General features: G+C 40.3%; 1 protein-coding gene across 1 annotated transcript; it reads right to left on the bottom strand.

Annotated features, from left to right (window-relative positions):
• Positions 1–2,869: 2,869 nt before the first annotated feature.
• On the bottom strand, positions 2,870–9,578 carry kcng3 (potassium voltage-gated channel, subfamily G, member 3). Its single transcript, XM_012854064.3, has 2 exons — positions 8,953–9,578; positions 2,870–4,079 (listed from the first exon to the last, which is right to left on the bottom strand). Exons 1-2 carry the CDS (start codon positions 9,576–9,578, stop codon positions 3,434–3,436), a joined length of 1,272 nt encoding a protein of 423 aa, XP_012709518.2. The 3' UTR covers positions 2,870–3,433.
• Between the last annotated feature and the right edge of the window lie 1,148 nt (positions 9,579–10,726).

The following is a 10,726-nucleotide window of genomic DNA, read 5'->3' as shown; positions in this document are numbered from 1 at the left end:
TCAGGGGTTCCCAAAGTTGGGGTCGGGAGAGGACATCTCTAAAAACGCTTGAGCACTTTTGCAATTAAGCAATACCTTGATAAAATGAGCAAATATTTTAGGTTTACACAGCCACATTATTTCCTACATTGTAATAGTTAATTTTCCTTAACAAGAAGTGTAATATGTCAAACTTTAATCACATTGTTAATAAATTTCTGAGCTTGTTTTTTTCATATTTCTGACTTTGCAATATCAGAGAAAATCCTAGTTTCAATATAACAAATTAATGCCTTTACCCATGGCCTCTAATCATGTTTTCCTCCAAGTATTTGCGACTTTTTAACATCAGAGAACATCCAAGTTTTGTCTTGCAACTATGTGAAATTAATCCATTTTCTGAATCTCTTTGCAGAAATTTGCTCCCACTTTGCCAACAATTTATTTTCTTTCATGTACAATGGCCCTAATACAATTTTTTCTCTAAATTATGAGAATGAAGTCACAATATTACTAGAACAAATTTGTAATGTTATAATGAAATCATGAAAATAAACTCACACAGCTATTTGCACAATAGTTTCAAAGTCCTGATACTAATAATACATTTGATGCTGATGTGCTAAGAAGATTTTGCATTTCCAAATCTATGAAACCGATAAAGTATGCCTTTGCAAGATGCTCAACATTCCTCATTTTAACACAATGGAAAGACTGCATTGTTTTATAAAAGTACTTGTAAAATTTGTACTTTATTCTCATAATTTAAGGGAGGTCGGCGGTCTTTAGTACAGTGTTTTTAGGGTCACAGGCTGTAATGTCTGGGAACCCTTGATCTAGATAATCCAGAATTCAGAGATCATTCTGGGTCCTCCATTCCCACCATCTCAACCCACAGGTTCACTGTATCTATAGGATGTGTGCCTTGTGATTGTAATGGGCATACGTACAGTGACATTCTTAGGGCAGTAAAAAGATTTTGTATCATGGAGGAGGATTGCTCCATGCACTAAAATTGAGATTTTTAATTTCACTTTGCTAAAGCAGAAGTGTAAAAAGGAAGTTGTTTACTGCATATCCACAAATGATTATATTAATAAAAAGAACGTGGAGTTTTTTTGTTTTGTGCGCACCCTCTTTTAGTTTTTGTGTTATATTTTTATGTTTTTTTCATGTGTTTCGTTTTCCCCTGACTCTGTTTTCATTAAACTTTCAAATGTGAGCTCATAAAATTCTATGAGTGAGAGAAAAAGATATACACTCAAAATGGTGCAAAGATGTAACAAATAAATAGGCGTTTTCTTGTATCACTGAGACTTTTTTAAGTCGCAGTCATTGTAAATGTCTGAAACGGATCCCGGTCTGACTGACCATGAACTTTGACGCTTAATGAAAAGGTCTCCATGTTTCTCCAAAAGCTGTGGTACTGTCTGGCAGAGAGGGGACTCGAGTCTGCGACTTGGACCTAAATGTCGTTTAACTTCTGGTTCGACTTAGTCACCTGTTGTAGACTCGAGACTCAGCTTGGCTTTTTCTTAAATCATCAAACTATATTTAATATTAAAAGAAAAAGACAACCTGATTAAAATGCTTCCAAATAAATAACAATTTTTTTCCGGTGGAAATAAGCTATCCAAACAAACCTGGGCATGTGTGAAAAAGTAATGCTCCCTTGCCTAATATATGAATAAGCTGGGATTTACTACATTTCTTAAAAAGCTCAAATAAATTTCACCGACCACACTAAAACAACCCTGTAGAATCAACCCATCAATTAGGTTAAACGAGTTGAAGTAGGTTAAAAGATTTCAAAAAAGCAACCGACCCATCTTTCACTGATTTAAAAAGAAAATTGAGAAAAAATAAGAAACAAGGTCACTGGTGTCGATTAGTCTGGCAAGGGCTCTAAGGCTTTGGGGCTCAAGTGAGTCACAATGAGAGAAATTATGTACAAATAGAGAAAACATGGAACAGTGGTGAGCCTTCCCAGCAGAAGCTGACTTACCAAACTTACTCCAAGAGCGCATCAGAAAAAACATCTAAAGCACTGGGGGTCTATCTTGGCTCCTAATAAGAAAGAGACTGGGCAAAAATGGCCTCTGCAGGAGAGTTACATGGCAAAATCTTTAACAGACAAAAAACAAGACAGAGGCCTGTCTCCCATTGGCCAAAAAAAATATCTCTGTACCGAGAAATTGAAGGTAATACTTTTTGTAAGGTGTACATCTTATTACACCTGGTGAAAAGCTAACACAGAACTTCAGATAAAGTACGTCATACTAACAGTCAAACATGGTGGTCGTAGCGGGACCAGCTGGGCGATGGTCTGCCGTCACTGCCATGGATTCTGTCCTTGAACACAGAAAATCTTGAAGGAGAACATCCGTTCCTGACCTCAAACTTAAGCGCACTTAAGGTTCTGCAGCACGACAACGATACAAGGCACGCCTCTAAAATCAACGCCTCGTAGCGGACCAGTCGATGTTTAAACTGAAATCCGATTGAGATGTCAATGCTCCAAAATATCGGCGAATAATTTTAAAAAAATCAGCAAAGTAGAGTGGGTTGAAATTCCTCCAAAGCAATGTAAGTTACAATGAATGCCGCTGTGTTTTAATTAGCAGATTAAGCTTCAGGTGTGGAACTCATTTCTTAATTTTTATCTGTTTGATGTATTTTGTCATGCAGGACAGTGTTTTTAAGTTCCAAAAAATGTGAATAAATGTTTTTAAACATTGTACAATCACTGTGATCAGTTCTTATGCATAATGCACAAGTAAATGTTTAACTGAGTAAAAGTATTGTTGAAATTGAAAATTAACTTAATATAAAAATCAACAACAAGTCCACATTTATTAGTTCTATTTAATCTTGCAATGAGTTAACTCGTGCGGCCCTCTTGAGATCAGATTAAGCTGTATGCAGCCCCTCAACCAAAATGAGTTTGACACCCCTGATTTAAAGGGTGATTACTTTGTCACAGGTAGGTTTGGATAGCTTTTCCCCCCATACTAAATAATTTTAACTCTATTTTGTGAATTTTTTTAATGACCTGAAACATTTAAATGAGGGACAAAAGCAAACATAGTTGAAATCCTCTAGGGTTGGAAATACTTTTTCACGACACTGAAGATGATATGTACCCAAAGTGAGAATCTTACCTCCAGTCATTAGAGACTTGAGGGTTTACTCAAAAGGGTGTCTTACAAACTTCTATGCTGTCTGCTGCAGGTTACTGATCACTGCCGCTTCTTCAAAGTAATCCCCGCAATCCCTTTAAGTCACAACGCTTGCTGGTTAAAGACAATGGTCGGGGATCATCGGTTCTACTCGAGCAGGCACTATGCGAAGCATGCCGCCAAAGCCAGGGGCAGGGTAGCTCACACAGTCGGTTGCTTCACAATGAGACCTCCTGGTTTGATGCGTTTCCGTCTGATTTGCCGCTCATCCCAGTTCATTGCAGCACCTCTGCGGACACGTTTCGTGCGTATCTGGCGGAGCGCAGCTTCAGCTCGTGGTAGCACTGAACAAAGCTGTGGTAGATGAACGTGATGGGCAGAGCCAGGAGGACAATCCCGCTCACCACGCACATCCCCCCGAGAACACGTCCCCCGACCGTCACCGGATACACGTCCCCGTACCCGACCGTCGTCATGGAGATGATGACCCACCAGGCGGCGGCCGGGATGCTGGCGTAGTCCTGGTTCGGCGAGTCCAAGACCAAGCCGTGCTCCAGCAGCTGTGCCAGAGCGCTGTATATCGCCATGGCCACGAAAATAAACACCATGAGCATGACCATCTCCCTGTAGCAGCGCCGCAGCGTCAGCCCCAGAGTCTGCAGGCCCAGGAAGTGTCTGGCCAGCTTCATGAGCCAGAACACTCTCATCATCCTCAGTATGCGCAGCATCACTCCAGCGACCCCGAGCCCAGCACCCGGCATCCCGGCTCCGGCCATCGCCATGGTGACATAGTAGGGGGTAATGGCGATCGCGTCGATGATGTTCAGCGGATGGCGGATGAAGTTGCATTTGTCTCTGGCCAGCAGAAAGCGCACTATGCACTCAGCTGTGAACCAGCCGATGCACACGGCCTCCACTATCCTAAAGGAAGGAAGAAAAGAGAGAAAAATGAGTTCAACGATAAACAGGAAATGGCAGAAGAGCCACAGAGAGATACCAGCCTGGTCGATGTCAGATAGCACTTGACTTGATCTGTCAGTGTAAGGGAGACGTAACCAAGCATGGGGATCTAACTTATTGGTTAAAAAAAGAAGAAGATGCAAACTGATGCAAAAGTTAAAAAAAAAAAAAAAAACTGCCGGAAAAGACTGAGCTAAACCAGCACACAGACAGAAAAGGCCTTGGAGAGCGATTGTGCCAAAATCAGCCACACAATTAACCCCCCGATTAACAAAGCAGAGGCAATAAAACTAAATTAGCAAGCCATTCCCCTGGTATTCAACATTAAAAAGGATTCAAGGAAGTAAAGACCGCATTTTCCAACAAGGTAACGATTGCCACAATTGAATCAGACCAAATTATGAAGCAGCTGAGAACATTGCATCATCTACTGGCATGAAACTGGATCCCTTTGGCCCAAGTACAAGCTACACTTTCAGTTGATTATCCAACCCCCTGGGTCAGGTCCAAACTCAAAGCTGTGTCCAGCCTGAGAGAACCAAACCTAACCTTATATAGAAAATGGACTCCTCCAGACTTCCATCGGAGGACAGGCTGTAGCAAAAGAAAGAAAGAAAAAAAAAACAATGCAGAGAAAGAAATACAGTTTTTCCTCCTGTGACTCAGACAGAAACTGCCTTCTTCAAAAAGGGTAATCTATGTATATTTGTTGACAAAAATCAGGAACTTATTGCCTTCATATATATATTATGAATCCAGAAGTATCCAGTTTGCTTGTCCTTGACGTGCACCATGTAATATAAACAGCGAAACCAATAAAAGGCTTCTGATTAAAGAGCACAAGAGAAAGTAAAAGAAATGCATCACAAGTGAGCTCCCTCTATTATTAACACTTCAAGTTTGGTAGATAATATTGAGCCGTTATCGATCTTCCTCTTAGGGACTTGTGTGACAGCCATGTGAGGACGCTAATGATTAACGGGGTCGTCTGAAACTCGTCAATGAACATAATGACCTCAGAGGCGCCAATTTACCAAGCACAAGGACACACTGCATTCACCCTGTTTCCACCTACGCACTAAAAACTGCTGGGTTATTTCTTAAACCCAGCTGCCTTTTATGTCAGGACAGAAGTTGGTAGTTTTAACCAAACATCGGTTCAAAACTGACTACAAGAAGACCCAATCAAACTTCCCTATCCATTTTCCCCCCAGATCAAATAATAATAACATGCTTATTTATATGGTTTATTCATGTAAATACCAGTGGATTGTTTTAATGTCTTTAGTTCACACTGGGAAATGGGTTTAAGATAACATTAGCCTTGAACTTGCTAATGCTAAGTAACTAGCAGCACCTATAGCTATGTTCCACATTCAGTTTGACCAAAGATTTGGTCAAAAAGTCAGTATTATTAACGAGCAGGTAGGTGTAATTCATTTTACTGGAACACCATTTGTTTTTTATAGTTGAGGTCATGTCATAACCAACATTATTTAGATTCGAACTGGAGCTTGAATCTGTACCTTCCTTGTTGACGTTGTGTACCAACTACAAAAATGGTTTGTTTCAGTTTTCTATGATGTGCATATGATTAGCTATAAGGAAATCTGGTCAATTGTAGGGATGCACCGATACGAAAATTTGGGCCAATATGAATATCCGATGTTAATATCGTTGTTGTGTCCAATAAACGATATTAACAGAATTTTGAATGTGGGTTACAGTCTAGACTTACACACTGCTTTTGTTTCTTCTTTCAACACCATAAAAAACAACCACACTGCTGATATTGCATCTCTGCTTCATTTTAAAAAAAAATAACTAAATCCTGCCTGCGACACTCCACTGTTAAATGACCAAACAACAACTGCAAGACCAACCCCCTCCCCCCTTTTTGAAACACCAGGCACAAAGGGCAACTAGATGGAAATAAACAGCAATACAATACAATACAACATTTAGAAATTGATGAAAATACTTAATTACAACACCAAATATCCTGATATGGAATGATTTAAGCACATGGCAAACGGTTTGTCAATAGGACGAAATGGTAACGAGTAGTTATGAAATGTTTTTTTTTTGTTTTTTTTTAAATGAGCATATTTGTTTTCACTTTCCTCTGTTCTTGCCATGGTGCTTTAACTTTATTATTAGCAGCACTCATTTAGTCATCAATTGACCAAGTGTGGGAGTTTCAGCCGAGATTCAACAAGAGCAGAAACATGATCAATTTTGGCTCATGCTATATTAAATACGAATCCAGTTATCAAATGAAACTGTTTGTTAATAAATGTCTTACAAACACATGAAGGTGTTTTCATTTTAGTAAATCAAATAATTGTGTTGCATAATCAGTCTATGATCATTCATTTTAACCCAAAATGTGACTTGTTTCACATTTAATTATGTGTTTATCATTATTCTCAAAATTGAGAGTTAATCTAATTCTTCAAGCTTATTAGTTTGACTGTGTGGTTTATTCAGTCAATTGTAAAAAGAGTCTTAGAGACAATAAACAGAAAAACATTGCGATAAAAAATATATTTATATGAGTTACCCAGTGAATAGATTTCCATAGCAACATGTCACAAACTATGTACGTTTTTAATTAAGACACTTGAGAAATCACCTAATTCTGCCTTATGTTATTTTGGGTGGATTACATACGACACAGGCACATGGATGGTGCTGATCATCTGCCGTGAGTAAACACTGGCATGAATCAGCTACAGTTGTCACATTCTGACCAGGAGATGGATTTATGTTGTGTCAGAGTTTGACTCCAGTGACCCCCTGGATAAAGTGTGAGAGAAGCTGAAGCAAAGGGTGACAACAATCACCTACGAGTATGTAATTGGTACAACTCTGATTATGCTCCTGATTGAATTTTCTGTCAACGCAAGATTGGTTCTGTGCCTGTTTTTCTCCGTGTAAGACGACACCACATGCAGCCAGGACCCCTTCTGCTTTTGCATCGCTCAGACAGCTTCTCTTTCTGGGTGCTGAGTGATGGGATTTCTGTTCTTCTTTTTATTTCTTTCCTCCCGATGTCCATTTGAATGATAGGCTACACGGTACAGGCTGTACCGTGGGTGCATGCAAATCTTCCTGAAAAACATTTTGCTGCAAAAATACAAGTAAATACATTTGAAGAAGGAAAAAAAAAATACAAATAAATTGGATCAGGGTTTCAGCTAGTTTAAGACCCACACAGGCGACATATAATAACACCACTTAATATTGATGGTTTAATAACTTATCTTTGACTTAACTAATTTAAGTGAGATAAACATTACTTCATCTAGCGTATGAGTCCATTACGTTTATAGCCTGGTTGCCTTGTTTCAGGGCCTTTTACGCAGCATAAAGAGAGCTTAATCATAGTGAATGCTGACAGGTTTTAAGGCAACTATTAAGATCCACGTTTTTCAAGCTTGTAATTATATGCAGATCCTTAATAAAGGTGCAGGCAGTGGACGAGTACACTTTGATTTCAATTCCCTAAGCAGGCTAATTGTTGTTGTTTTCTCTGAGCCCCTAAGTTCCATTAGAGAGATATTCTAGTGCTCATTACTACAAAGCTTATAGTTAACAGGAACAGATGATTGCCAGCCATTATTAGCCCCTGGTCCAGGAACATCACCCGACTATAAATCAAGTGCTCCCCTGCCTGGGGAAATATTGATCACCTTGTCAGAGATGTGACCTGTGGGTTATATATCGATTCATTTTTAATCATGATCACCTGAGATAAAGATTGTCAATAACCACAGGTAACCATCATGTAAAGACTGAGTCTTTACATGACTGAGTCTTTACATGATGAGTCTGAAATTTGAGTACCGTCCTCTGTCGTCAGGGGTAGAAATCTTTTGCAAATTTGCACAAAAAGTTATTTTATTCCTTCCGGCTGGTTTGTTTTTGCTGCCTTGCATCCTGGCATAGGGTTTTCACAGCATAATAAGGTTGCTAGAAGAAAACAACAGATGCTGAACGAAACGTAATAGTGCATGCTCATTGTGCTTTTTTTTTTGAGTTCTCAGTCAGTAAAACAATAAGAACTCCCCTTGTATGCAATATGGCTGCTGTGCATATAGAATGTACCGAAAGTTGCAATTTATTCACATTAATGACAGTTTGTGTCCTTTAAAATTGGCCATAAAAAGTGCTGTTGAATTTCTATTCTTATTTGTGTGTTTGACTTAATGAAATAAAGAGAAACGTGATGTTATCAGCTTATATCGCTGTTAATACATCCAAGTAATGGCAGAGCTCACTGTTTTCAGACTTGCACCTAATGCTCTCAACTCAGAAGTGATGTAGTTCCCAAATCTAGAATCTGTCTTCCCAGACAAATTGGAGACAGAATTGCACATATAACAGAAGATCTTTACATAATTAAGACTCTCTGAGATATAGAATTAAGACAAAAATTCTGTTGTTGTTGTTGTTGTTTTTTTTTTGTTGTTGTTTTTTACTTTGGAGAACCGTGTGGACACCCTGTTGGAATATTGGGGGGAACAGTAAAAGGATTACCTTTTGCCTTATGGGATGATAGGGGTGTGAGTCTGTTAAGGAGGATTTTATGTTGATTAAAATTTCAATTTACCACAAGCAAAACAAATAGACTGATCTAACATATTTCTACAGGTGTCAAACTATATCTAAGAGTTTGAAAGAGTATTTATTCATGATGTGTCTGTTTAGCCTGCAGATGTCACTTTTACGCACAGGACTTAAGAGCACTATCTCACTGCGCCTCAATGTCTGACCGCATTTTCCTGAGGGAATCCCCTTACTGACTGCCGTTTGATCCCCTATCGCCTACCTGTGCTCCTCCACGGTATTCCTCTTAGCTGTGTCCCAGTCCGGCAGCGTGCTGGCACACAGCATGATCATAGAAACGATCACAAAAATGACGGACACCGAAGCCAGAAGCTGCGCCGCCAGGGAAGAATTTGGCTCCTCGAACGTTTTGCGCATCCTCTCCAGCCATTTGGCGCGGCCGGTGAGCACAGACCGTGGCACCGTCTCCTCCGGAGTCTGGCACTCATCCCCGGACAGCATGATGTCCTCCTCCGACAGACTGTCCATCCCGATGTCGGACATCCTGTCGTCCAAGCGCTTCTGGCAGCAGGAGTCCAAGTGCGCGCTCTCCAGCCCCCAGTACAGCATCTCGGTGTAGAAGGACAGCTCGCAGACCCCGGGGACGAACCGGAGTTTGCCGGAGCGCACGTACAGCATGATGAACACGAACGCTTGCGCGTGGCGGTCAAAGAAGAACTCGTTCCTGTCCCGGTCGTAGTCGTCGCACAGCTCCAGGACCTCTTTCTCGGTCGCGCAGGCATGCAAGCGGCTGACGCGCCGGAGTGGGAAATCCCTGATCACCTCACGGGTGAAGGCGTACCGGGTCCCCCCTACATTCAGCACACAGATGCTCTTCCCGAACTTCATCTTGGCGACCTGAACCCGACTAAAACTCTCCCTCACAGTCCATCCTTCCTTCCATCACTGGAGTCAGGGCACCTGGGGGAGCGGACAGTCTCCCCTGCCCCTCGGGGCGTGGCTCGCGTTGACTGGAAGTGGTCCTCTATAGGTTTGATCCGTGTGTGGAGGAAACTACTATGTCCCCTCTGTCTCTCCCACTGTCCGCTCCTTCTGCCTCTAGTCTGGATAAAACACTCTCCACCCCACTCAGGGCGAGCCAGTCCCATTCGTGATGTCATACGCGCGCACGCAGAGAGAAAGATAAAACCCCTACAGCCACATTACAGTTTATTGTTTTGTTTCCACACTAATAATAATAATATTAATAATAAAACAGCAGGAATTTGACCACTAAAGCTGGTTCAATAATAAGCCGCCAGTTCATTTGGAATGTTTTTTAATTAATAATTCTGAAAAGAAATTATGAATACTAATAAAGAAAATTTTTAATAATTTAGTTAATTCTTTATTTAAAAAAAATCTACTGAAGTCAACAAATAAAGTTATATTATAATATTTGACTCAAATACAGTGTTTGTTTACATAAATAAACATATTACTTTAAATCCACAAATAACAGACCCTGATGGGTTATTTCAAAACCTATATACTGAAAATCAAAACATCTTTTAGGGTAAAAATATAAAACATAAAACAAGAACATAATTTATGCAATAACCTGGTTGCAGAAGTGAGCAGGATTAAATATTTGTTTTGAAGAAGCACCTTTTGATTCGGTTTCAGTGGTTTTGAGTTCACACCAGCCATAGATTACAGTGAATCTGGACATTCACTGGACATTCCAGTAACCTTCAAGTACAAAATCCACAGGATTTTTCTGACATTTCTCATTTGCGTCTGTTGATGCAAATACATAGTTTGCAAAAAAAGGGTTACAAAACATGGTGTTTAATTGTACAAAGGTATCCATCAGAAGAGGAAAAACAGCAATAAAAAAACATTTCATCTTTCACTTTGTCATGCAGCCTGCCTCATGTCTGCCATTTTCTGGGCTGGCTGGCTGTTTTCCTGCTCTGCGCCACTCATTTACACAAACTGCAACAGCTGCCACAGCTCCAACCCCCAGAGACTCATTACACCTGAACCTTTGGCTC

The sequence above is a fragment of the Fundulus heteroclitus genome, chromosome 10, assembly GCF_011125445.2.
Source record: "Fundulus heteroclitus isolate FHET01 chromosome 10, MU-UCD_Fhet_4.1, whole genome shotgun sequence".
Lineage (NCBI taxonomy): Eukaryota > Metazoa > Chordata > Actinopteri > Cyprinodontiformes > Fundulidae > Fundulus > Fundulus heteroclitus.
The sequence above is the reverse complement of the archived record's forward strand: the minus strand, read 5'-3'. Positions and strand labels throughout refer to the sequence as shown.

Coding starts and splice junctions, on each gene's coding strand:
- kcng3 (XM_012854064.3), bottom strand. CDS start 9,578: ATGAAGTTCGGGAAGAGCATCTGTGTGCTGAATGTAGGGGGGACCCGG. Junction 4,080..8,952: donor AATACCGTGGAGGAGCACAG/GTAGGCGATAGG, acceptor TCCTTCCTTTAG/GATAGTGGAGGCCGTGTGCA.